General features: G+C 50.0%; 5 protein-coding genes across 9 annotated transcripts; 3 read left to right on the forward strand and 2 right to left on the reverse strand.

Annotated features, from left to right (window-relative positions):
• Positions 1-233: 233 nt before the first annotated feature.
• vps52 (VPS52 subunit of GARP complex) lies at positions 234-7955 on the reverse strand. Its single transcript, XM_003969240.3, has 20 exons — positions 7678-7955; positions 7246-7327; positions 6910-6962; positions 6730-6805; positions 6308-6375; positions 5872-6047; positions 5642-5792; positions 4438-4538; positions 4175-4307; positions 3782-3839; positions 3313-3446; positions 3030-3185; positions 2363-2481; positions 2171-2294; positions 2010-2105; positions 1745-1852; positions 1600-1665; positions 1376-1487; positions 1086-1204; positions 234-822 (listed from the first exon to the last, which is right to left on the reverse strand). Exons 1-20 carry the CDS (start codon positions 7765-7767, stop codon positions 676-678), a joined length of 2169 nt encoding a protein of 722 aa, XP_003969289.1. The 5' UTR covers positions 7768-7955; the 3' UTR covers positions 234-675.
• On the forward strand, positions 7926-10769 carry rps18 (ribosomal protein S18). Its single transcript, XM_003969198.3, has 6 exons — positions 7926-8056; positions 8615-8713; positions 8804-8890; positions 9165-9266; positions 10467-10558; positions 10646-10769. The coding sequence occupies exons 1-6, from the start codon at positions 8054-8056 to the stop codon at positions 10719-10721; spliced, it is 459 nt and encodes a 152-aa protein (XP_003969247.1). The 5' UTR covers positions 7926-8053; the 3' UTR covers positions 10722-10769.
• A 5449-nt stretch (positions 10770-16218) lies between these two features.
• LOC101062328 (myelin basic protein-like) lies at positions 16219-20512 on the forward strand. 5 transcript variants are annotated; one of them, XM_029844795.1, is made up of 7 exons: positions 16225-16446; positions 17276-17371; positions 17564-17590; positions 18344-18364; positions 19212-19295; positions 19386-19407; positions 19610-19848. In XM_029844795.1, the coding sequence occupies exons 1-6, from the start codon at positions 16327-16329 to the stop codon at positions 19386-19388; spliced, it is 351 nt and encodes a 116-aa protein (XP_029700655.1). In that variant the 5' UTR covers positions 16225-16326; the 3' UTR covers positions 19389-19407; positions 19610-19848. The 5 variants fall into 5 exon arrangements, with proteins under 5 accessions (XP_011607648.1, XP_011607647.1, XP_029700654.1 ...); XM_011609345.2 differs by lacking the exon at positions 19386-19407 and having other exon boundaries at positions 16221-16446; positions 19610-20512; XM_029844796.1 differs by lacking the exon at positions 18344-18364 and having other exon boundaries at positions 16226-16446.
• Positions 20513-20743: 231 nt separating this feature from the next.
• Positions 20744-24879, reverse strand: zbtb22a (zinc finger and BTB domain containing 22a). The gene is made up of 4 exons (XM_029844791.1): positions 24753-24879; positions 23403-23612; positions 22579-23323; positions 20744-22507 (listed from the first exon to the last, which is right to left on the reverse strand). Exons 2-4 carry the CDS (start codon positions 23598-23600, stop codon positions 21387-21389), a joined length of 2064 nt encoding a protein of 687 aa, XP_029700651.1. The 5' UTR covers positions 23601-23612; positions 24753-24879; the 3' UTR covers positions 20744-21386.
• scn1bb (sodium channel, voltage-gated, type I, beta b) lies at positions 24477-27150 on the forward strand. Its single transcript, XM_003969238.3, has 6 exons — positions 24477-25437; positions 25671-25837; positions 25913-26147; positions 26219-26360; positions 26503-26577; positions 26729-27150. The coding sequence occupies exons 1-5, from the start codon at positions 25398-25400 to the stop codon at positions 26570-26572; spliced, it is 654 nt and encodes a 217-aa protein (XP_003969287.1). The 5' UTR covers positions 24477-25397; the 3' UTR covers positions 26573-26577; positions 26729-27150.
• Positions 27151-27170: the final 20 nt, after the last annotated feature.

Below are 27170 nucleotides of genomic sequence, written 5' to 3' on the forward strand. Positions count from 1 at the left end.
ATAGTCTTCAGATAGGAATAAATATACTCAAGCAACTATGTAATTAATTTACATTAGAGTAAATTAAGTGTAGAAGAATTAGGTGAGACACTGACTCTGGTTTAGAGACTCTGAGGAGGACCAGGAAGTAGAGATAAAGATGTTTAGGTTCTCTGGGAGGAACCAGAATGGAGAGGATCATGAATGAGTCCATCAGAGGAACAGCACATGTCCAAGAACTAAAGGATCAGCTTGGTCAAATTCCAAACATTTATTAAATACTTGTCTGTCCATCAACTGTTGAATCCTAGAGGAGTCCCACTCCCACTGGAGACAGGTCTGACCTCAGCCCAGTCATCCGAACCATGTGGGACAGCGGCTGTCCTTGTCTTCTTTATGCACCGTCCAACTACTCAACAACACAAGTTCACAGGCGTTCAGATTGAACAGTACAAAGGTAACCTGGCAAGACATGTTTGGTCAAAGTGAAGATGATGAGGATATAATGACATTTATTCCTTAATGGCCTTCTTCAGGCTGCCAGCATGGGCAAACAAGAGTAAATATTGTAGTTTAAGATTTCAATTCCACATTTTCTTACAGATATCAACGTTCTTCCATTTCAAGTGTGTGATGTTCTTCATGGTTACTGTCTGAACTCTGATCATTGATAAACACAGAGCCACTCTTGCTGCATTAGAAGTTGGGCTTGTGCTTCTTCACCTCCACCATGAGGTGATGGAGGTTGATGAGCTCTGAGCGGACTGCCAGGCTGCGGAACGCGGGCTGGTTCAGGATCTTGTGGAACCCATGGTAGTACTGGATCAACTGGGTTAATGCTCCCTGTAACAAGAGCAAGAACAGGAAGCTGCTGGAATCATGTTGCCAAAAACAAATAGTCCTGAAATCTACTCAGCACTGCAGAGAAGGAGAAGAGGCACGACATGTGAAGGTCTGACATGGCTTCAGTTGAGGCTTCCTCATCTTAAACCTGAGATGTTTCTTTCAGGTACTTGAGTTTGTCTAAGATATCTTACTTAAAAAAAAAAAAAAAAACGGTTCACCACTGACGCTGACAGCAGGGACACTCGTGTCCACCCTCTCACCTGGATGATGCTGGTTCCATTTTTGAAGTTTGTGAAGGACCTCATGACATCCCGACTCATTGCTTCCACTGACTGTTTCCACGTAGCCGAAAAGCCTCGAACCAGCTGAGTGATACGAGCTGCAGTGAAGGAAGAAAGTGACTAGAAGCTTGACTTCTATGTTCTTTTGATGACATCATTGGCCACATCATAGAAAAGGTTGGGGTACGGTGTCAATATGTGAACCAGTCTGGCACTGGTTTACCTTCCACCCGCATGTGCAGGCGGCACCACAACCAGACTCTTCTCACCTTCCTCGCTCTTCAGGCGGTCCAAGTGGCCTTTCTCCATCAAAGCCTCGGCCTCCTTCACAAATGCAATCATCCCTCCAAAAGGAGAGGACAGAATCTCTTCGATGAACTCCTGGACAGAAAGATAGAGGACTAAATGACAAACGTACGCTAGTAATGCCGAGTTTGATGGAACAAAGAGGTCGAGATGTAAAGCTGAGCACAGGACGCAGCAGGTTCCTTACCTGAGTCCTGGCCAGCAGGAGCTGCTGGAAACCCTCCACCTCTTTGCTGTCATCTGCTGCTCTCTCCTGGATAAATAATCACCAGTCAGGGATGAAGCCACGTCCAAGAAGGGAGCTTCACAGGTAGAACAATTAGTGAGCTCACCATGAGGACGCTGAGCATCATGTCATAGTTGTTGATGAGGAAGACGAGCTGATCTCTCCGGGAGGGGAACTCGGCTGCCATCTTCAGCACAAAATTTTCCACCTCCACCTGGAAACATTCACCCAACAAATGTACAGTCGTAAGAGGCCACGAGTCTTTAAATAATACCTAGTGAGGGTGCGTATGTGGGTTCGGGGAGGGGTTCCTGGTGTCAGCGCTGATGGATTCTGTCATGGGCCACCACTGGATGTGAGTGTTGGTGTACCTGGAGCTGTCCCAGCAGAAGGTTGGTCCTCTCATTGGGAAACGTTTGGTTGATGCTGACAATTGCAGATGAGAACTCAGCATAACGACGGGTGATCTGAAATCAGCAAACACGTATGTAGACACACTCCTCTCGACCATAGAAGCTACATGGAAACCTACATAGTGCGGTCTGGTGTCCAGTACTCCCAGTTTCTGGGGGTCAGTGTTCCGGATACTGTGAATGTTCATCTCCAGGATGAGTTCAAACCTCGGCCACAGCATCTCCAGCACGGCCTCCCAGTACCTGAGCAACACACATGTCTTTATCTTTGATCTTGCCACCCATCGGCCCAGAGCTACTGACTGACTGACTTGTTGAGGGCAGGGATGTCCCTCTTGGTGGTGATGGCTCTGAAGCGCAGGATGATGTGGATGCACAAGAAGACGGCGATGCTGTCGTAGCAGTCGGACACGTAGGTGGACATGCTCTTCTGCACACACAGCAGCACAGTCACAGCGTTTACAGCGTAGAGACGGCAGCGCTTCACAACAAGATCCACAGAATGACCTCCAGCACTCGTACATATGTACCGTCATTTCCGGACTATAAGCCGCTACTTTTTTCCTATACTTTAAACACTGCGGCTTATACGGGATACCTACGGCTTAAAATCCGGTGCGGCTTGTATAAGTAAAAAATGATTTTCTTTCTAAAATTAGATTATGCGGCTTATAATCAGGTGCGCTCTATAGTCCGGAAATTACGGTATATACATGTAGATGAATATAATCTCCAAAAGTTTTAATCCTGACAAACTCCTCGAACTGAAGTAGAAAACCAATTTAAAACTGGTGCTTTATCTCCAGTTAGCAACTTTACTCTCTTCAGTCTGTCAATGAATCTATTGATTTATAATGTTGCAGAGCTTTAATTCAATTACATTTTGTAAACAACTATCGTTTCCATGACAACAGGCGTATCCCACCAGTGTGTGAATGTGGTTTCTTGTGAACATTTGAGGTGAAATTCTCTTCATACCAGAAACATGCTGAGAGTTTTTCCCATGATGCTGTTGAAGAGGTCGAGGGCCGAGTTTCCAACCACCATGAAGAAGTCAGACAGGAAAAGGAACTCTCTGCACCCGTTGTCGAGCAGAGCGTAGTGCTGGCTGCGGAACAGCGTTTCATACGGATACTGTAGGGACAGAAGAGCAGGACGGGGCTGTGAAGAGCTGAATCTAGAGGTCTCCATTATTAGTGGCAGCACCGCCCTGGGGCTCATGCTTCTGCTGCTCTGCGAGGGTCAAACATGCTAACCCTACCCTGCTGTCTCCTCTTTGAGCCGTATGAGGCACCAGGATGGGGCCTTCTAGTTCGGCAGGACTTAATATGGCCCCCCTCTGGCCTACGGTGAAGATGGTGTTCCTGCTCTTCAGAGATGGTTTGGAGAAAAAGCCTTCAAAAAGGGCACAAGCAGCGATTGGGTGACTACTTCCATGAAGTCCTGACATTACTGTCCTGAGGTGTTGAGGATTGACTGTCCTCTGCTGGTGGCGCAGCCTGATTTACAGCAGATACATGACTGACAGTAATAACATGACTTAATAAAGTCAGATTCTATACAGGACATACTTGTAGTCTAAATCTGGAGTATATGAGGCAATAAGTGCTGAGATCTGACACCTATATAAACACGTTTGATGGCCCTAACCCATGGGGCCACAGGTGTCCCTCACAACGATCTAGAAGCTTCTCAAGACTGGACTTTAACCCAGATGAGAGTGGCTTTACCTTTTTTGGCCGTGTCTTCCACTCCCATCAAGTCATCTTTGTCTGCAACGTCCTCATACTGCAAAAATGTCCAATCACATACGTCCACATCAGCACAGAACAAACATGTCAAATGATGGAGCAGGGTGGTAACATCAGGCTAGCTACCCGCCGAATGGCTGCATTATCAAACTGCATTATCTGCACATTCTTTAGGTGCACGTCCACATTTCCAGAGTCTATTGATAAATGAGCTCCTACTTTATGAGCACACTAGGAAGACAAAAACAAAGCTCTACCCTTAAGATGCCAGGTTCAACTTCTATCCAAAAGAGACAGTAAATCCAACAGAACAGAAAAGCTCCACTTGATTTCAGTGGAAATCAAGTTGAAACCACTGAGGCGACCACTGACCTGCACTTTGAGCAATCTGCTGCTGTACGACTTGAAGTAGCTGCAGTAAATCTTGCTCATGGTGTCCACGTACTCATCCCTGATTTCCTTTGCCACGGTCCTCTCATTGGCCAACAGAAACTGGTAGAAGAATCTAGGAGGACAAGGTGCTTCTGTTCAATCCAGCCTTCCAGGATGTAGACTTGGGTCTGATCATATCAATGCACACAGCTAGAAGAGTCATGAACCCTGACCCTGTCCTTGACCCTGTCCTGGCCACTCACCTGTATTTGAGCAGTGTATTCTGTGGGATCTGATAGTTGGTCATTGGCTTCCTGAAGGAGTAGATCTTCTGCAGAATGAATTCACGAATCTTTGACACGGCCTGCGGACAAACCCACCATCAGAATCACATGCACCATAAAGAAACCCCTCCATCAGTGTCCCCTCCCCATCAATCACCTCCAGTAACTAAAGCTCAACGAGACGGAGCTGACTGAAGAGTTCAAACTTGAAACTAATTCGAAGGTTCATGTATACGAACATTAATTATATTTGACCAACATGGAACATATAAATTCTTTGGTCACCAGCAGAACTGTTAACAAATGTGTCAGAGCAGCAAATCCTCTTTCTGCTTGATCTCCCCTTCTCTTCCTCCTTTACCCATCTGTCCAACAGCAGGAGACACACAGTTGTCTTCATATGGTCTCACAGGGTGAAAACCAAACCATCAGGACAGAGGAACTGCCTCCTGAGCTCACAGGCAGGGGTGTAGGGAGGCACAGAAGAATACCAAAATTTCTGTTACACAGAAGGTTTAAAACAGCCGAGTGGCCTCCATCCAAGTTTCAAATAACCGGGACTATTTCCAGAGCAGACCAAAGCACCCAGCGCTTGCAAATAAAGGTGTTTTCAGACCGTTAGCACCTAGGTTCTCAGGTCTGATGAAACCAGGATTGACTTTTCTGGCCTTAATTCAAAGTGCCCCGTTTGGAGGAAATGAGGAGCCCCAACCCACCACCTGCTCAGCCCCATCTCCACAAGGAAGCGTGGTGGAGGCATCATGCAGTGGGCTGTGTTCAGCTGCTGGGAAAGGGAGAGTGGATCACGGTTAAGGAAAGGCCAAGTTCGTAGTCCAAAGCTGCTCCAGAGCACTCAGGACCACAGACTGGGTCACCTACCAAGACCACATCAAACATCTGTGGACAGACCTGAAAATATCTGTCCACTGATGAGCTGGAGAGGACCCGTGGAGAAGGTCAGAACATCCTCAAATCCTCAACGTTAGCAGCATCATACCAAGTAGACCTGAGACTGGCACTAATGCTGGAGAGTCTGAATATTTTCTTTTGTAACACATTTGAGGAAACTGAATAAAACCACATGAGGGAATAATTTTGGTTTTATCATTAGGTTGCTACAACAAGTCTGAAGCTTCACTTAGTTGATTAGTCCATCTGGATAAATCTGTAGAATATCAATCACCTTGAGTTTAAGTCGGTCAACAATGTCCTGAATGTCAGAGCAGGCTAAAGTCTCCCGGAAGCTCAACTCCTTGGCAAAGTTGATTTTGCTGTTGAGCTCGTGCAGCTGCTCCAGGAACTCTTGATCTGTAACAGGACTGTCTAGGATGGTGCTGCAAAGATGTGCAACCAGCAAATGAACACATTTACCTCCCTGTAATACAGTTCAGCTCATTTTCCAGTCACATTTACCAGATCATGGCTCCAGGTACCACCAGTTCATCTACCAGCTGACTGAGGTGGCTGCGTACAGCCTGCCTATTCTTCAGCCGGACATTCATGCTGACAGACTGCTGCTGCAGAGTCTGGATCTCACTGCTGATGGAGGACAGGTCACTCTGGAAGCCACTCAGCATGCCCTCCATTCGCTGTAAAAATCAATCACACATTACTGACATCAGTATCTCTTGGAGGCTGGAGGTGCTGAGTGAAACTGTGAAACTGCAGGAGTTTTTGGGCTGAATGTTAAGTTCAACCACCAAGTTAATTATCATTTCAGCTACTTTCTGATGTGACTGAATTGCATGGTCTCCCAAGAGTGGCAGTATTGTCAAGCAGATTTGTGATGCATCACGTCGGTCGCGCCAGAATCGCGGGGGTTAATCAAGAGATGGGTTGTCTTTCTTACCTCCAATATGGAGTCACAGGCGGTGATCTGATTGTGCAGAGAAGCAATGTTCTGACTCTCCTTGATGTCTGGCATGTCAACAATCAGGGAGTCTACAACTTTCATTATCAATCTGTTTCCTTACATTATCCCATCCATTCACCGTATATTGCACAGTTTAAACCTCTGAGATTCAGCATTTAAAGTTGGGGGGGAATGGCCAGAATTAAATGGTTTTGCTTGGCATTTTTAAACAAACACTGGTTCTAATGGGACCAGAACAATTACATTCTCACTGAATGCTACAAAATCCAAATTAGTTAACTAAAAGTGTGTGAAAAAGTGTTCTAATATAAGAAAAGTATAAAAGTATCAAAACTCTTGAGTCCAATTCTCTTAACTGCAGCCATTTACATCATTCAAACTTTGAGCAGGAGGGATACAGTCTTTGATGGATGCCTGTTCAATCCTGTGCAGTTCTGACTCCACCTGTTTGGAGTACTGACGGAGATCAACCCCCTAAAACAGAAATGGGAGTTAAACTGTGCACTACCATTCCATTGCTGCAACACTGCAGTGAACATAGTTTTGCTCATATCAATATCGCAGGGTGGGTTTCTCACTGTTCTCAGGGCCTCCTTCACAAGGTCATCTTCCAGGTTGGCTTGAATGTGAACTGCAAAAGACGGTGAACTGTTTATTATTGCAAAGTTAATCCCCTATAACACATGGCCTTCATATGACCAGAGGCTAATTAGAACTTTAGATGGAAACATTATATGGTCTGGAGGCAGGAGCTCAATTAACCGGGCAAATAAGCCATAGACGCAAGAATATTGCATCAACACCCACATACTGGAACGACAACAACGATTGAGGGGTTTTCTTACTGATTACACTGTGGTAAATATATAAAATGGATTATTCTCATGTTATTCATAATTAAAAATGTGACCTACTGTCCACTTCATCCAGAACGAACTCGTCGGTGGTGAGATCCAGTTCTTCCAGATTAATATTATCGATGTCTCCAGTAGTTTTCTACAAGAACACCAAACAGGCACTTTAGAGGATCATTTTTTTATCATCGACCAGAGCAACACGGTTTTTAGCGTGATCTGGTCCCCAGGATGAATTCAAGGAAAAATAAACCCGATACACATCTAATATAATTGGGTTGTGTTCGCGACTAGCAAACAACATATATTACTCAAATTATGGACACACTATAATATGCAACGTCTATGCCATGACAGCTAGCTTGCTGCTGTTTTGTTTATCGTTCAGAGGTAATATGGTTACATACATACACTGAAACAGAAATGCAAGAGCACATAAGTCATACACCGGTTAACTTTTCTCGACAAACCGAGAATAAAATCAAACCTTACCTCATCTTGCAAGTAGGCCATGGCCACGTCTGTGTAGTTACCAGCTGTTTTTCCAGCAGGGCCAATTTCAAAAGTGGTCTTTGCTGCCATTGCGGTGGATTTATGCTAATGAGAAATATTACTGTTGCAAAGTTCCCATTTGAGTCCGAAAACTTCAAGGATTTTAGAAACCGTAGATCAGCATTCTATGAAAATTGGATTTCAAGTCGTATTTGTACATATATCCCCCTTTATTTTCGTGACAGTTTCAGCCATTTCTTCCTTTGAACTTCCTGGTTGACGGACAGATTACATCGACGGACTGACTTCCGCTTGCCAACGCTGAAACTCTCGCGACATCTTCCCGACTTCCTCTTCGCACGGGACCGATTTCAAGATGGTGAGAACTGTCTTCCCGAATTTGTGTTTATGATAAAATCCATAATCATCGGGCGTTTAGTTCAACCTTTGTGCCCCATTTTCGCCTTTGATGAACGATAGACCTTTTAATGCTCGGTCTGCTGTTAATTTTGTTGCCGAAAGTGGCGTGGCGACGCCATTTATCGCCAAGGCTCGACTGAAGTGTGTGGAGTGGCTGTATAACCAACCGCGGATCTTAAATTACCCGTGTTATATTTCTGCGTTATATTAGAACAGCCACAAGTTCAGTTATTCAATCACAGGCGTCCCTTTCAAATGAAGGAATCGTTTAGCATTGATAGCAGCTACAGCTACCTAGTTATTGTTAAGTTTATTTAAATGCGGGGGTTACCTGGGAATAACCGGCGCTGGGTTGTGTTGCATGCTGATCTTTTTGAGTGTCTTTAAGTTTTTTATCTCTTTGCTCACTAAAAAACACGTCAGAACCTCCCTGTTTAATCGCAGTGGTTACCACTAATGTTGGTGCGTTGTATTGTTGGGATTGTTGGTTCAGACCTTTTCCAATGCGTGTTTTCAGTCTCTGGTCATTCCTGAAAAGTTCCAGCACATTCTTCGTGTTCTCAACACGAACATTGATGGAAGGAGGAAGATTGCGTTTGCCATCACGGCCATCAAGGTAAGACTGTGGCTCTGACTGCTGCTGGCAGTGGGCTTCCCTGTGAAGTTGGTTTTGGTCACCTGTTAACCATGTTGGGTCTCTTGTCAGGGGGTCGGCAGACGTTACGCCCACGTTGTTCTGAGGAAGGCCGATATCGATCTCAGTAAAAGGGCCGGCGAGCTGACTGAGGAGGAGGTGAGGGGCCGTTATCGGCATGAATGATGGCTGATGATAACCTTCACACATTTGGATCTACACGACACCCAGACTGCAACAACTGTTGGTCTGATTGTTCTTATGAGATGAAGAGCGGCCGACTCGTAATCAATACCATCGACATCGCCGTTACAAAGTTTGCACAGAAAGATGTCGACCAAACTTTGGCAGATGCACATTAAACTGTAGAAATGGGGCTTATCCAGCCAGGTCAGACCTGCGCATTTGATAAATATCCTCTTTATGTCCCCAGGTTGAGCGCGTGGTAACGATCATGCAGAATCCTCGCCAGTACAAGATCCCAGACTGGTTCCTCAACAGACAGAAGGATGTAAAAGATGGAAAATACAGCCAGGTGCGTGACCAACAGGGCGTCCACCACACAATCTGGTAAAGGGTTACATTACAGATGTGCAGAAAGGGACATGAAAGGTGACACAAAATTCTCTCCCAGACCATCCAGAGATTTGACCTGAATTCTACACACTTATGAGATAAGAGGAATTTTTGGTTGCATGTCTCCTCAGCCCAGAGCTTTAGATTGGTGGCCTCCCTTATTTTGACTGTCCTAAATGGTAATGGAAAGCCTTTTGCTGTTGGACATTTGGCAGATTAGTTTTCAAGCAGTAAATTCAGGGCTGTCAAAAGGAAGATGCTGATTCAGCAGAATTTGCGTGACTGTTTACATTAAATGACACGTGTGCTTTGGTAAACCACCTGTCTTTTCATGGCTCTGACAGTCTTGATAGTGTTGAACCTAAGGTAACATTGATCAGGCTTAGGTGGGGCTGGGTGAGAGTCCAAAGGGCAGCTCAGAAGAGTGGGGCACACTTTGCTGTCACACATTTGGTCCGTTTCCAGGTTCTGGGCTTTGGCTGATCAGCCTGGCTGTTGAGAATATCTGAGGGAAACTAGTCCTACTGAGCAGGACGACTGCCTGCTTGGTTCTGGGGAGCAGAAGTCCTGCAAGAGCTGCTTCATTTAAATGTCCATGCATTAAAGTTCATGCTGTGGCTGTAACGCTGGCATCTGTTACCACGGTAACTGTAAGACGTTGGGACGCACTTCAATTGTCTGTTTCTGTACCATTAGTCTGTCATAAATAATACGAGTATCCATCTGTGCGTGATGAGCATCTATGTTCAGGTGGAGGCTAAAGCCGAACATCTCATCTTTATATCATCAGTAGAGCCAGTTAATGTGACAACTGCAAACACTCTGTCCTCTGTCCTCACCTTGTCCTCTTAGAGTGTCTTCTAACAACGTCCTCTTGTAGAGCATCATCAGGATGAACCACTCTTACATAGGAAGGCGACGCCTGCTCACCTCCCGTCATGTTATACGTGCATGTCTACGTCCCAGTAAAGTCCACAGCTGCGTTACGTACTTGTGTGGGAGGGTTTTATCAAAGCCGTGAAGCCTTATGGAATTTTCAGTGGTGGCTTCACTCTGGGGGAACGCTGAGAAGTCACATTTGATGTGGTGAAACAAATGTACAGTTCGGGTGTCGTTGTGCTGGTTCCATCCGCGGATTCTGACACCACTCTTGTTTCAGGTCCTCGCCAACGGTCTGGACAACAAGCTGAGAGAAGACCTGGAGAGGCTGAAGAAGATCAGGGCCCACCGTGGGCTCAGGCACTTCTGGGGGTAAGACCAACGTCTTGAGCCTTGGAGCCGAGGTTAATGTTGTTCACTTGGAACTAACCAGTAACTGTCGCTGCTTTCTTCTCGCAGTCTCCGTGTTCGTGGCCAGCACACGAAGACCACTGGCCGCCGTGGACGCACAGTCGGTGTGTCCAAGAAGAAGTAAAAGCCCAGCGTTCAGTTGTTTGAATAAAATCGGAAGTTGTCAAATCTACCGCCCCCTCATTCTTCTTTATTATTAAAACCTTCATTTAACCAGATCAAAACTTTAAATTTAGAAATGTCTTCTGGGAGACCTGGACAGGTCAATTTAAGTCAAAATGAGAAATGTGAGAAACTGATGTCAAACAAGTAAAGAATTGAAGCTCGGTCCAGTGGCTGAGTGTCTACTGGTGGTTATATTTGTTGTCTGTAGAACTGTAATTCTCTCAACAAGTTGTTGGAAACATCCCTCAGAGTTTCTGCTCCATGTTGACATGAGAGCATCACTCAGGTGCTGCACATCTGAGGAGAGTCTCCTGTTCCACCACATCCCAAAGCTGCTCTACTGGACAGATCTGGGGACTGTGAAGGCCCCTGGAGGACAGTCAGCTCACCCTCATGGTCCAGAAACCAGTTTGAGATAATCTGATCTTGGTGACGGGGTGCAGCAGCCTGCTGGAAGTAGCCATCAGGAGGTGGTCCTACAGAGATGGAGATGGCCAGCAACAATCCTCAGGAAGGCTGCAGTGTGTCAATGATGCTCAGCTGCTACTGAGGGGCCCAAAACAGGCCAAGATGATGTTCCCCCATCATTACACTAGCCAGATCGGGGGGTCAGGCCAGAATTCCTGATGAATCTAATTAGAACATCAATCAATTAGCAGACATGAAACATCAATTTTCATTGATCTGTAGAAAGATTTGGACAGTGTTGACCATGATTTTTAAAGCACCTCCTTGATTGAGGCCTGTTAGTCCAGGCAGTCAGACCGTCTCGGTGTGATGCTAATGACCGTCCACAAGGGGTGCTGCAGGCTTCTGTATTTGGGCCTCTCTTATTCATCACATATACGTCCGTGTCAGAGGATAACGTAGAAAAAATAGAAGAAGGCAGCAGGGAGTTGAAGCAGGCTGGGCGAGACGGGCCGGATCAGGCGACGAGGATGGAGAACTGCAAAGAAAATACTGTAGATTTAAGGCACGAGAACAAGAACAAACAAACAATCACAAAAGAGTTTTAGCCGAGCGGTTAAATGAGGAATCGGCCATGATGGAAGCATGGACCGACCTTTTAAGGCAGAGGACAGGTGAGATGATGAACCAGAGATGAGTCGCAGGTGTGTGATTGGTACGATGGAATGAACCAGGAAGCAGCCCCACCCAGACTGGAAATGGACACACGGGGGAAAGACTGGCAGGACACAGAAGGGAGGGGTGGGGGGTGCAAAACACCAGAAGTCCTAACATTAGGACACAGGAGGGCAGAGGAGGGCGGAGGGAGAAAAAGGACGACAGATGAGGACAGAGGAGGAAAAAGGACGACAGATGAGGACAGATGAGGACAGATGACGGAGGGCATAGGCGGACAGAGGAAAATAGATGAGAACAGAGGAGGACAGATGAGAACTTAGGAGGGCAGATGACAGAGGGCATAGGAGGACAAAGGAAAATAGATGAGAACAGAGTAGGACATATGAGGACAGAGGAGGAAAGATGGCAACAGATGAGGATAGAGGAGGACAGATGAGGATAGAGGAGGACAGATGAGAACTGAGGAGGGCAGATGAGGATAGAGGAGGACAGCGTAAAGGCTAATGTCAAATATAAATAACATAAAAGAAACCATAGGTTTCACTCAACAGGTGCTTCCACCAGTTGGACATTTCCTGATATTTGACAGGAAAACACTACAGTTTTTACACTAGTTATTACATTGGTTATTACACTGGTTATTGCCCTCTTTACATAGATTTATTGCCCCTATGATGTAACTCTCTCTCTCCCCCCTGTGTTGGCATCTACATTCCTCCTGCTCTTCGTGGATGTCTCCCGTGTTTGTGGCCCACAACTTGACTGCATGGCTGCTTTTGTCTTCCTGTTGTCCGCCGTGACCTTCTCATCAGTCTCAGGAACAAATCCCGTCCTCTTCTGGACACAAAGACAGCAGCAGTGTGTTCTTCCCACCCTGACCCCAACCAAAGCCTGTGGGTTCTTCTCGGAGGCCACAGAACAAACAAGGCTCTGTCAGATAGAAACACACAGAGGACAAACAGTCCAAGTAGCTTCAAATGGCTTTGAATGAATTTCCCTCAAAGACGTCTGTGTCCTGACCAACAAGAAGAAAGTGATATGAAGAACATCCCCTCAGCTTCAACACAGATGCTTAAATGGTTACAGGGTCACATGATGGCAGGGTCACCTGGTCACATGATCACAGAGTCATCTGATCACAGAATCAGTTTAATGAGTTATGAGATTATCTATCAGGAACCTCCAGAGGATCACTGTAATCAAGGTGATCCAGGACATTGGTGACTGTCCCGTCGAGATCACCTGCTCCCAGTAAGGAAGCCCCAGCACCTCTGGGCTCTGTCTCTGGCCCACCTCCTGACCCACCTGCTCCTGACCCACCTGCTCCTGACCCACCTGCTCCTGATCCACCTGCTCCTGCTCCACCTGCTCCTGATCCACCTGCTCCTGATCCACCTGCTCCTGATCCACCTGCTTCTGCTCCACCTGCTCCTGACCCACCTGCTCCTGACCCACCTGCTCCTGCTCCACCTGCTCCTGATCCACCTGCTCCTGCTCCACCTGCTCCTGCTCCACCTGCTCCTGCTCCTGACCCACCTGCTCCTGACCCACCTGCTCCTGCTCCACCTGCTCCTGACCCACCTGCTCCTGATCCACCTGCTCCTGACCCACCTGCTCCTGACCCACCTGCTCCTGCTCCACCTGCTCCTGATCCACCTGCTCCTGCTCCACCTGCTCCTGACCCACCTGCTCCTGATCCACCTGCTCCTGCTCCACCTGCTCTTGATCCACCTGCTCCTGATCCACCTGCTCCTGCTCCACCTGCTCCTGATCCACCTGCTCCTGCTCCACCTGCTCCTGATCCACCTGCTCCTGACCCACCTGCTCCTGACCCACCTGCTCCTGACCCACCTGCTCCTGATCCACCTGCTCCTGATCCACCTGCTCTGTGCTGCATTCTGATCCTCTAACCAGTCATAACAAAACTAGAGGAAATGTTCTGGTCATTCTCAGGGGACGAATCAAAAACTCTGCAACATGGATCCACTGATGATGAAAATGGGAGCTGGGTTATAATATCAGTGGGGGAAGGGGGGGGGGGGGTCCATGTTTAGGCCAAATACACTAAGATACACCTGAAATATGCTGAGGGCTGAAGCCACATACTGAATTCAACACCCAGATGAGGACAAAACTAGACCATTCAAGGGTTAAGCTGACAAAAATGACTGACCAGCAGTAGTTCAACCTTTCCAAAGCCCAGCGTTACCACGGTGAGGCCTACAAGCTTTTGGAGGAAGAACCGCTCCTTAAAGCAGCAGATCCAGTCAGCTCCAGCTCAGATGAGCTGCAGGGCAGAAGAAGGTGCCTCAGCTGACAGCAGATCAGCCGCCCGTCTGGGAGGAAGAGCAAGGGAATCCTAACATCTGGAGCAGCAGCTGGCTTCCTTTCCCTCTCACATGAGTCGTGACACCATGACAGATAGACCTCCGAAAGACTTCTGGTTCAAGCTTCCTGGCTGGCGAGAGACGGCGAGAAAACGTGTTTAAGATGGAGAAAATTCACAGCTGGAAACAAACTTGTTTGTTCAAGGTGGTCATCCTCAGCACGGCTCTCCTCCTCCTCCCTCCGAAGTTACATTTTTACTGTAATATTGTACGTTATTCTGTTTGTCGTTGCTGTCTTTAAACTTGTAAAGTGCTTCTACTCTGGGTTTCAGGCCACAGGTCTCCGTCAGGGTCCTGGAGGACAGGGTCCTGTAGGACAGGGTCCTGTAGGACAGGATCCTGTAGGACAGGGTCCTGGAGGCCAGGGTCCTGGAGGACAGGGTCCTGGAGGACAGAGTTCATCACCACGAGTGTCGGGACAGACAGGAACGTCCGGCTGTTTTGACTGAACACATTCAAATTTCAAACAAAAATGGGTCTCGTGTGTGGAAAAACAGATTTTAATTTCTCTTCCTCTTCCAGCGTGAAGTTAATTATCTTGTTTTCAGCACCAAGAGAAAATTCCGAGTTCCATAAAAAGAACTGGAATGAAAACGATGACAGAAGCAGAGGCCCATTAATCAGCCGCAACACATCGGCAACACACACAGGTGATTGTGTCTCCTCCACATGGAGGCAACATGCTAACAAACAGGATCATCTGAAAACCCTTTTAGCTGCAGATGAATTCTGCTCTTCTCTCCTGGGTCAAAGACGACGTCCACGATTACAAAAGGGCAGCTGTTGTGCCTCATGAATATTCTGATGTTACATAGCAGCACTTCTGCTACACAACCGCCTTTGTTCTGCAGGCGTTGCCGTTGTGGACCCACACTTGTGGAGCGCTTGATGTTACCATGAATAACATGAAGGACACCAAGTGATTCACATTAAACCGTATTTAATCAGCACCTGTATTAGCTGATTGGCTAACGGGGATACAGCTGCCTTTGCTGACTCTCCTCTGAGCCGGCCCAGTGGAGTCAATGAGTCCTGGGGTGTCTGGAGGCAACTGTCCCACAGTGGAACGGATGGCTCAGCAGCCCCAGAAGCTCCAGTAGAAATTTTCAAACTGGAAATACAGGATTGGTGGATTTCCTGTTGGGCTTTTTGCCTGTGGCAGCTCCTCTGGTGCCTTTCTGGCCCCTCTACGGGCCACATCATGGCCCCCCCGCAGTCTGCAGCCAGGTCTGCACACTTTTCCGGGTTCATCTGGTGCACACCCTCCAGACCCTCCTCCCTTCTGGCCACAGACCACAGCACCCAGTCTGGCCGTACGGATGTTTTGGAGATCTCTCTGGGCAACTTCTCTTCGGCCTCTGCACCTCACCTTTTACATGTTCTAGTCTTCTGCAGCTTCAGGCTAGCCTGCAGCTAGCTAGCAGGAGCTAATGTGCATCCACTGACTCAAACCTTCCTGTTGATGTTTCTTCCACGTGTGACCGTCGGAGGGATTCATCCTCTGCAGCTCTCTTTCATCCGAGGTCACAAACTGCGACGTGCTGGAGGAACACGGCAGCAGGAGGTCTTTTCTTTCCCCCTCAGAAGACACCGGGATGGTACTGAAGCATAACCCAGATGTGTGTGTGAGTGACAGGCTGCCACAGGTGTGAACCCAACTTCCTGTAAACAATCTGAGTGGTTTCAGACTCAGGTGGATCCACTCTGTGAAAAACGTGGACCAACTGGGAGTGCTGGAACAAAGGTCTGACAGTGCGGCCGCCGTGCATCGGTGTGTGACCACACACTCTGAGATAACTACGACCACGGTGGAGCAGATGGAGAGGAACAATGAGGAGGGCGGTGGTGACTGACACAACCACTGGTGCTGAAGAATGCCTGGACCGGTGCCAGAACCAGGGGCACCCAACCCCTCCCCTCAGCCTCACCCTCCTCAGGTCCCATGATGCCCTGGGGTCGAGAGGGCAACGCCTTCAAAGATGAGGAGGGAGGAGCAGAGCCACAAGTTGGCTCTGTGGTCGACCTGGAGCAGAAACACCGAGGACACAAAGAGAGAGAGGTCACCCACACCCGAACTCGGCAACCAGTGGAATGGCAACGGCGAGCACCTCAGGGCAGAGCAGCTTCGGACTCGGCAGGAAGAAGAAGAACCCTGGACTCATGGATCAGATAGGCCAGTTCTTTGGAGGAGACAAAAAGAAACGGAGCAAGGTGAGCAGCAGCATCTATTCTGGGTTTCAGGCTGCAGGTCTCCGTCAGGGTCCTGGAGGACAGGGTCCTGTAGGACAGGGTCCTGGTGGACAGGATCCTGTAGGACAGGGTCCTGGAGGACAGAGTTCATCACCACGAGTGTCGGGACAGACAGGAACGTCCGGCTGTTTTGACTGAACACATTCAAATTTCAAACAAAAATGGGTCTCGTGTGTGGAAAAACAGATTTTAATTTCTCTTCCTCCTCCAGCGTGAAGTTAATTATCTTGTTTTCAGCGCCAAGAGAAAATTCCGATCATTTTCATCGATCATTTCATCGTGATCATTTTTATGCTCCTCCACCCGTTCCTCTTTATTTAATGGTTTTGCTTTCGGGAGCTCAAGCGGAGGTGGTTTATGGAACGATCGTCAGAGCTTTAACCAGTTTAAACAAACATGAGTCTGGCAGGTCACATGGTGTTTGAAGATCAAAGCCAGGTATATTTTTATTGGTTTTTATAGAAACATGCTCGTTCAGAGCTGAACAGTCCTGGTTGGACCTCCAGAAATTGTCCTAAATGACCCTCTGGGCTCTGGGCCTCAGCACCGGACTCCATGAGTGGTGGACCATCACTGCTGTGGACCACCAGGTCATCCCAAACTCGCTGGTTCCTGGTAGAACCCAACTATCCTGGCCCGGGGGAACCGGGCCACAGAGAAGATCAGCGCACTTGCTAATTTGTCTTCACACAGTTTATTCTGCTGTTCCAAAGATCTGAGGCTTTCTTCTGTAGAATCCAGGAGCTTCTGTCCTCCAGCTACCGACCCTCTTCTCTGCTCCTCTCCACAGGGCTCCTTCCGGGGCCACCTCTCCTCCTCGCCCCAGCAGTCCTCCGCCCGCCGCCGGACCAATGAAAATGCTCTGTTGCATTTCTTCAGGAGCTTTGTAAGTTTCTGAGAGCCAGAACAAGCTCACAGTTGTCCATCCTGCTTCAATCACGCAGGCTGAACCCTCATGTCACCTCTGGATCAGCTCCATCACAGCAAATGTGTGTGTGGCTGCTTCGTGTGTGCTGTGGCTTCCTGACTTTGTTGCTTCTCTGACCTGAGCTCTCCTTTGTTGCCTGGTGTTCCTCAGGTTTCCTCTCCTCGTCCTAAATCCAGGGTGAGTTTCCTTTCTTTTCTCCTGATGTTTCCAGATGTGTAGCTGCAGGATGAGGGGCAGAGATGCCTCCTCGGCAGGGGGCGACTGTAAAGGGACAGTTCACCAGAAATGAGATGTTCCTGGTGGTCTACTCCCAACGGTTCCAATCCAGAACCATGAAGGGACAGTTAATGAGTTATGGGCTTCCACCTCAGCTGCACCGCTGTTCCTGTCTGACTGTTCATCCTTGATGACTGTTCTCATGAGCTGTGTGTGAGAATGTGAGAAGAGCTACGTGTATCTCCAGCTGGTGGAACATCAGCGCAGGTTCAGGCTGTTTTCAACTGAGCAGCTGTTACTGACTGTTGAGTCCATCCGTCCGAGCAGCGACTGGATCAGTTCAAGGTGTAAATGAGCGTCTCAGATCAGGCGGTGACGGCAGCGCTGTCAGAGGAGCGTTACCATGGATACCAGCGGGAGATGGTGGCTACTGGGTTTACAATAGTCAAACATTACAGGCTAACATTTAACGTATGAAAACACTCCGAAGCTCTGCTCAGCTTCACACCTGGAGTCCTGCTCCTCCTTGGAGATGTTGAAGATGAAAGAACAGTCAATGTTCCATCAGCCGGACGCTCCTCACACACTCCTCACACACTCCTCACACACTCCTCACACACTCCTCACACACTCTTCAGATGCTCTTCACACGTTCTTCACACGCTCTTCAGATGCTCTTCAGCTCAGTAACCACTGTTTCTCTTTCTTGTCCAGTGGAGAGACGTGTTTGGGCTGGTACGTCACACTCTTCTTTCTTCTGAACACCTTCTTTCCCTCTGCTGTGTGTGTGTGTGTGTGTTTGTGTGTGTTTGTGTGTCCTCATAAGAACTGCATGATTATGTGTGTAATCCATCTGTGGTCTAATCTTCACTGTTTCTTGACTTTATTCTTCCTAGAGAAACACCTGGAACACACATGGAACATGCTTAACACACACACACACACACACACACACACACGGACGCACGTGTGTCAAAAATCTGAATCAATGTAATCTCTGACTTTTATTCTAATTTTAAAGAATTTTCCAACCAGACTATGAGGTTGCTGGAGTGAAACGAGTCTCCCGTCGACCCTAATGGGACAGTGAAGCAGGAGGACTCTGGTTCTCTGGTGTCTGTTGATGGACTCCAGTGGAACTGTGAAGCACCTCCAGTGAAGCTGCAGTAACACACTCACCTGTCTGTCTCCTCACCTGTGGCTGCTCACTCCTGTCTGCCTCAAGGTCGCTGCGTGATCCTGCTGCTCCCAGTGGTCTCACGTCCGAAATGTGTAAAAAAGAAATGACGGTTCGACGACCGTTGAAATCATTTTCAGGGGACTCGTCTGTGAAGCCAATGGAGACGCGTCTTCTTCTCACAGGCTGCGTCTTCGTTCTGGAAACTCTTCAGCATTCAGATCACATCAGATCCAAACGTCTCCTCTTCCTTTTCTGTTTGATAATCATTGTAAACGTGTGTGTGTGTGTGCTGAACTCCTCCATGCTGCCGGAGCCCCGGACCTGGTCTCAGGTCCGGTTCCGCAGCTCCAGACCTGGTCTCAGGTCCGGTTCTGCGACTCCATCCGTGTTTCTCCTCCCCAGGCCTCCTCGCCGCGGACCGAGAGCGCCAAGTCACCAGTGAGGAAACGCAGAGACCAAAGCACGCTGTCCAGACTCTTCAACCTGGTGAGCTGAAACCTGTTTACGTCCACCTACCTGTCTGTCTCTCTGTCTGTCTGTAAACATGCTTTCCTGTCTGTCTGCCTGGTCCAACAGTGACCCCCCACCTCAGAGATCAGTGAGTAATGAAGAACTATAATAACTCATCTTGTTCTTTGCTCTCACTTCACTGGTAACCATCTGACCAGCTGAAGCTCCTCCACTCTCATGTGAAACTCCATCTAAAAGTGTCTCATTCATCCATTGGTTTCCACCTCAGCTCACAGTCCTGTCAGACCTTCTGCCAGAGGACCTAACGGCATCTGTGTCCTCCCCCACAGGGAGAACCCAAGTCCCGTCCACCCCCTAAACGCTGGAGCACCATCTTCTAAGCTCTCCACCCAAGACCTGAGATCAGACAGGCCAGGATGAAGGCGGTCCAGACCTGCAAGTGACAGACTCCCGACCTCGACCAGTGTTAACCCACTAACGCCGTTCAGACGGGGACAGGAAGTCCTGCTGCTGTCACGTCGTTGGTCATGTTTTTACTGCAGAAATCACCTCACTCTGATGGTGCTAGCGTCTCCTGCCTGACCTTCACGCCTGGCACACGTGTCTCCGCCTGTGGACTCATGCTTCCTGTGTTTCCTCCTGGTTTCCTAGACAGACATGAAGAAACATAATCATTTCATTAAATCCTGCTTAACTGCGATTAACAAACGTCTGCAGAATGATTTTCCAGCAAGCAAAAATGCCCTTTGAGATGCACTGTTGCCACTAAAGGTTGGGAAACGCCCGATTAGCACTGGCTTCTAACCACTTTGAGCTCTTTTGTCTCATGGAGTTGTCTGAACCTGTGATGTTTAATGATGAAGCGTTACCTGATGGTCAGAGAGGAGGTGGTTTGATGGTTCCTGGTGTTGGTTTGATGGTTCCTGGTGCTGGTTTGAGGAGATCAGGAGGTGTGAAGTTGATGTTTGTTTCATTTGTACGTTCTGTTTGTCTGTTTTAACCAAACAGCCAAAAATTGTATTTTCATGATGTGTGGTAACCCTGTAAAAATAAAGGTTTTATGCTTTTCTCGGGTACTAAAAGGGTTCACGCGATAACTGCGTCGCCTAACTAGACGAATGATTTGACCTTAGTGCCATGAAAACTGTTCTGTTGCTTGTGCTGTATTTTGTTGCCTTGCCCCCCCCCACCGCACACACACACACACACACACACACACACACACACACACACATTTAACAGGCAGCCACGATCCTGCTGTTGTCTTCAATGTTGTTTCTCGTTTGGAGTCTTGTAATGTTGCTAAAAGTGAGAAGATGAATTAAATCTGGAGTTAAAATCTCTATTTGACTGCTGCTTGTGGTTGACTTCAGTTAGGAGAACCCAGCCGATCCCGGCGTGGTGCTCGTGAACCGTCCTCAGGTCCGGAACCGTCAGAACGATCAGAAACTGGCGAGTTAAGCAACGTCAGAAGGGCGATCGCACCTTTATTGTCCGGCTTCGTTGGCCGTCGGTGCAGCAACAATCAGTCACAGTGTGACAGAAAAACAGACAACAGGAAATAAATAAATATGGTCTATTAAATAAAGGTCAGCTCCGAAAACAGCCGATCAGAACAGCGTCTCTATTCGCTAAAATAACTGACCATTATTGGCGGAAACGAGAGCAAAGCTCCTCGTGACCAGAGGATCCAGCTCAGAACGCAGAGCATCTAAATGATGATGTCATCATCCATCCCATAATAAGGTAACAGCCAACATTTCAAAGGGAAAAGGGATTCTGGGAGGTTCAGAGTCTTCAGGCCTGGTCTGACCAGGACCGCTCACAGAAAAAGTCTGACATGCAGAGGAACGTCATCGTCCTTGGTCCCGGGCCCTGTTCAGACGGTTCCTGGAACCTGTTCAGATGGTTCCTGGAACCTGTTCAGATGGGTCCCGGGCCTGCGTCCGACTGTCCCAGAGCTGGTTCCCCTCGGTGTTTCTGTTACAGGTGAATGATTGAAGCTGCGGAGGTCGGGTGTGAAGGAGCAGAACCAGAACCAGAAGCAGAACCAGAACCTGATCCCGAGCTTTGACACTGTTCTGCTCTGCAGCTGTCGGACCCGTCTCAGCCGGCCCCCCCGCTGTCGTTCCCACTGAAGCCGTCGCTGGCCTCCTCCTTGAACACCTGACCGCCCGGTTCCGGCTGGGTTCTCAGCTGCTCCACGATCCCCGACACGCTCCCCAGCAGCCCGCTCATCCCGTCCCTGTTGAAATCCACGTCCTCCACCTTTACCTGTCCCTGCATGGACATCAGCGTGGGGCCGTCCTCGAAGGCGTAGCCGTCCTCCAGCTCCGCCGCGTTGGTGCCGCTGGTGTCGTTGCTGGTGGCGGAGCTGGACGCCAGCCTCTCGCACCGGGCCTGGTGCCTCAGGAAACTGTCCCTCCAGATCACTTTCTTCCCGCACAGGCCGCACTCGTAGGGTCGCAGCCCGCCGTGCGTCTTCAGGTGCTTGGTGAGGTGGTGCTTCATCTTGAAGGACTTGGTGCAGACGGGGCAGCCGAAAGGCCGCAGGTTCAGGTGCTGCATCTTCACGTGGCGGTCCCGCATGCTCTTGAGCGTGTAGGCTTTCCCGCAGTGGCAGAAGTGGACCTTGCCCGTGTAGGGGGCGCCGGCGAGCGACACCGTGGACGAGGACGACGGGGTCGGGGGCGAGGAGGCCTGCCGGTGCGAGCTGAAGCTGAGGGAACTGCTTTGGCCCGGGCAGCTGGAGGTCCAGTTCACCTCTGAGGCCGCGATGGTGAAGTCGGGAGAGGGGGGCACCAGAGGCCTCTGGGAGACCTGCCCGGTGCCGTCCTCGATCTCATCGTACGTGTCCCTGCTGAAGGTCGCTTCGGCAAAAAAGTCCACCTGGTCCTGCTGCTGGTCTGCGTCCATGCCTTTACAGAGGACACCGTCCCCGTCCTGCTGAGCCCAGGGGCCCATTTGCCACTGGGGCCGGCCTGAAACGGGACAAGAGCGCCCCGGGACCCCTTCCTCTCTTGGACCACCAGCCAGCTCTGAAGGGGTCTCGCTCACCAGCGAGTCTCTCTGCACTTTTTCTTTGAAGTCCTCTGGGGGACCTTTTCCCAGAGCTTGTCCTGGCCCTGGTCCTGGCCCTGGCCCTGGTCCTGGCCCTGGTCCCGGCCCCGGTGCTGGTCCTGGCCCTGGTCCTAGCACTGGTCCTGGTCCGAGAGCTGGGTGAAAGCCTGTTGGACAGGTGTAAAAGAGTCAGACACCAGTGGAGGGGGGGGGGGGAGGTTCTCAGGTAAGTTCTTACCACAGAGTCTCGTCTCGGAGAAACTCTCCTTCTTCGCCGCCACGTCTTCCTCTCCGACCCCCTCGTCCGCCTCCGTCTCTCTCCTCTCGTCCTTCCTTCTCTCCTGGGTCTCATCGCCGTCCCCGCTCTCTCTGTCAGCACCCGTCAGACCCCCCCGCTGCGGGAATCTGGCCCTGTGCTTCCCTGATTCCGACCCCGACACCCCCGCGCGGTGCCGGTTCGGGTCTTGGGCAAACTGGTAACTCTTGGTGGGGGCGGGTTCCCACACCTCCTCGCAGCTGGTGAAATCACCACTCAGAAACCCAGGTTGGGTGTCCAGCTGCGAGTCTGCGATCTGTTGGGCTGACGGGGGCCGCGGGCGCCCCCACCTGGGGAACTGCTGGGGGCGCCTCCATGTGGCTAACGGAGGCAGAGCATCGGGCTTCCGCTCCTTCTTTCTGCTCTCCGTCTCCAGATACAAGCAGTCGGTGCTGCTGGGGGACTGCTGACGAGACGCGGTCCCAGGGGGGCCCCCGGCCCCCTCCCCGGCACTGACCTCCACCGAGGGCCGAGGCCTCTTCAGGATCTCGGTGCACTTGTCCACGATGTGCCACATCTGGAGGAAGCTGGCCACGGTGACGTAGTTAACGATGTCGTCGTGGACGAGGCTGAGCTGGCCCGTGTAGGCGGAGCTCAGGACGCTTTCGAAGGCCACCGGGTCCATGACGGAAGGCAGCGACACGGTGGTGACGTTCTTCAGCAACACCTGGGGGCAGATGTGAAGGAGAAGGCTGCTCAGAGACCTGAGAGCTCCGGCAAAGGCCTGAGACGACAGTTGTGCCCACCTGGTCGTGGAAGTACGGGGAGGAAGCAGCCAGCACACAGCGGTGGGCCCTGAACACCTGTCCTTGCACCTGGATGGACAGGTCACACAGCCGGCCCTCCTCCCTCTGACGGTTCAGATTGTCCATGACGGCAGCTCGAGCACCAGGAAAACACACATGAACAGTCAGAGAAGCTGGAGAGCTGACGGACGGCTCCATGGTCCCAACAACCTGGAGAGGACAGTTCAACATTATGATGATATAAAGATCTACATTATCCGCTTCTGTGGCCTCCAAATGTGATTAAATCCCTTTATGTTGGACCTTCAAGAGTCACTGCAACTGCAGAAAATGACCTACTGAGATTGTGGGATGAAGCCAGCAGGCAGTTTAAATAATGAACACTTTAAAGGAGCCTCCACCTGATGCTCACTATCTCTACATGCTAATGCTAATGGACGCTTTACCATGTTCAACACTTGTCTCAGACTATCCGTCAGTTTACAGGCGGTGATTAGTCACAAACTGCCCGTTAAACCGCCGAGTTTGGTTCATTATTGGCTGTCTGTATATGTCTAAACGCGTTAGCAAGTGGCTAGTCAGATATCACAGCTAACCAGCTAGTTAAGATGCCAGGGTCCCCTTGAACACTTTACCTTAGTCGCTTTGACGAGCCTTCTGCGTTTATTTGCAACGTCGACTTGAGTCTGAGTAATATTTTGTCTTTGAATCGCAGATGCGCAGAGCCATCGTGTGCTTATTTGGACTGCGATCTAGCGGACGCTAACAGCAGCTTGCCGGAGGCGCAGCTGATGATAGCTACCTAGCTACCATGCTACCTAGCTACCATGCTACCTAGCTACCTGACGATTCAGCATCCTCCTCCGTGTTTGGTGTGAAATTCGGGAGAATCTACATAATCCCGTCACATTAGCTCAATGGGGAGGCACCTTGAAACCAAAAATGTAAGAAGCGCAGTGGGAAAGCTTAAGCACAACTTCCTGGGTAGTTATAGGGGAAGTTATTGACCGATCCGGACCAGATTCCGTCATCTCATCCCCCTCCCCCTCCCCCTCCCTCCCTCCTCCCGTTAAAGGACCAGCTCGCTTTAATACGAGCGAGCATCCCCTTCCCTAAATCCTTTCACGTCAAATGTCCTCCGGATGAGGAGTGTTTCCGTGCACGCAGAGCTGCGGTAGACACAAGTGCGCCACACGCCCGCCGCTCGCAGCCCTTTTTACCGCAGTGCATCCGCAGCATCCTCCGCTGGGAGCCGCAGGGCGCCGCCGTTCCGGAGCGAACCGACGGGGACGCGGACGCGGACGGGGACGGGGACGGAGACGGGGACGGGGACGCGTCCTGTTTACTCGCCTTTTCGACGGGCTTCGATGTGGCCGTGTCCGCCCGCTCTTTGATCGTCGCTCGTTTGATGGTGGTCAGCAGGTCGAGGAGAAAAGTGCGCGTTTCCACCGATGAGGTCGCGCAGGAGGAGAGAATCCGTCCATGAGCTCATCTGCACACGGAAGAGGCCCGTCATCGTGCACAGCTGAGCCCTCCTGTCCCTCATCTTTGCACCATCTAAATACTGCGTGCGTGCGTGTGTCCTGTCCGAGGGTGGTTAGGCTGTAAAAGCACAGGCGCGTCCGTGTGTTGTAGGGCCAGCGTGTAGGGGCAAAAGCGCGTGTCAAGTGCGTGTTGGAGCTGAGGGACTGACAGTGGTAATCTTTTAGGATCAGAGACCTGGACCCGGAGCAGGGATCCCTGGTCGGATCAGGGGCCTGGTCCGCAGGAGCGACGTCACATGGTGGCGGTCGTTTCTGAGCAAAGGCGTCAGAAACCCTTCTGCTTCAGCTTATTTGGACCTTTCACGCAGAAGCTTCTCCTCGCACGTCCGTTATAAACACCAGTTATTACGCACATCTCCCTGCTGGCTGTGTTAGGGCGGATTTTGGACCTGACTGGGGCCGAAACTTTGTCGTTTTTGAGGCATAAAAAGTTCCTGAGCGGCCGGTGAGGATGCAGCTGCTGCTCGTGTCTCTGCTCTGCTCCCTCTTCGGTGAGTTGTCTCTCCTCTTCTTCGGTTATAAATGTGTAATAGCAACAATGAGGCCAGTCTCAGTCGAACCCTGCAACTTCTGACCCGTTGGCTTCAATGAGCCGATATTGAAGTGTTACTTCCTGGCGCCAGAGATCTGTGGAACCAGAGATGTTCCTCCATCATCATGTTTGACGGCCGTCCTGTCCTCTGGTGACTGAAGCCTGTTTTGGTTGTTCTTCCTTGTTGGGCAGCGTACCGTTGCCACGGCGCCTGTGCAGAAGTGGACTCTGACACCGAGGCGGTGGCGGGAAAGGGCTTCAAACTGGGCTGCATCTCCTGTAAGAAGCGCAGCGAGGTGGACAGCTCCGCCACGGTGGAGTGGTACTTCAGACCCAAAGGAGAGGCCGACTTTTTTCACGTGAGTCTCAAACCGTTGGGTCGTAATAAGACGTTTACAACACCCGATGGGTGACTCCGGCGTCCCTCAAACCAGATCTACACCTACAACAACGGGCCCACCATCGAGCACGAGCAGTTTCTGGAGCGCATCTACTGGAACGGGAGCAAGAGGAGCAACGACATCCAAGACGCGTCCATCTACCTGTTCAACGTCTCCTTCAACGACTCGGGAACCTACCGCTGCTTCTTCAACCGCGCCCTCTTCTACGATAAGTACGAGTACAACACCGTGGTCAGCAAGGTGGTCCACCTGACCGTGGTGGCCAAGGGTAGGTCTGCTGCAACTCAAGAGTAGGTTCCGGTTCCGGTTCTGGGCTCATTCTTGGTTCTCCCCGCGCAGCCACCAGAGAAACCGCTTCCATCGTGTCCGAGGTGATGATGTACGTGTCCATCATCGGCCTGCAGGTCTGGCTTCTCATCGAGATGATTTACTGCTACAGGAAGATTTCTGCGGCCGGGGAAGAAGCGCTACGGGAAGCGGCGTGAGTAAACCCACTTCTGCTCTGCTCCCGGGACGTGCGGTGCCTTCAGGTTGATGGCGCCCAGGCGGCGTTTCCTAAAGACGAGGACGCACGGGCGCCGCCGCCGTGGTCATCTTCAGACGTTTGTCCTTTTTTCTTCCAGAAACGCGGAATATTTGGCCATAGCGTCGGAAAGTAAAGACAACTGCGCCGGAGTGCAGGTTGGAGAATAGTTTTGGTAAGTTCAGCTGCAGATTTGAAGCACAAATTTTCGGGTTGAGCTGGTTTCGCAGTTCGGCGCAGTGGCCTGTAGGGGGCAGTGATGAGCCACAGCCATTAGAAGACTTGCTATCGTGTAGCTGTTAAAGACATGTCAATCTTTATTTTAGGCTCCTCTGCTGGCCTGAAGACTTCCTTTGACCCTGTGACCTGCATGTAGACGACCTTTCCCCCGATCACAAACGAGGACACACACACACGGGAGCATGGAACCAGCAGTGTATATACGAGCATGATCAGAAACACATTATGCATTAATGAGCCACTCTGTCAGATGCTACACCCAACACAGTATTTCCTAGAGTACACTCGTATTTGTATGGCCTGTGGGATTTACGCCGGCGGTCTGGAGGCGGATCGAAACAGGCAGAGCTTTTTATGACATCATCACCACCTAATGTATACGATTGAGTGATGTATGGTACCTTTATATGCACCATAAAGCAGAATGTAATGGACTGTAATAGCGGCTAAGTTGTACATTCACTGAAATCTTAAGATGTACCATTAAAAAGGTCCCTCTCCAGAAAAACACAGCGTTCCTCATCTCTG

This window comes from Takifugu rubripes, chromosome 12 (assembly GCF_901000725.2).
Source record: "Takifugu rubripes chromosome 12, fTakRub1.2, whole genome shotgun sequence".
In the NCBI taxonomy this organism is placed as follows: Eukaryota; Metazoa; Chordata; class Actinopteri; order Tetraodontiformes; family Tetraodontidae; genus Takifugu; species Takifugu rubripes.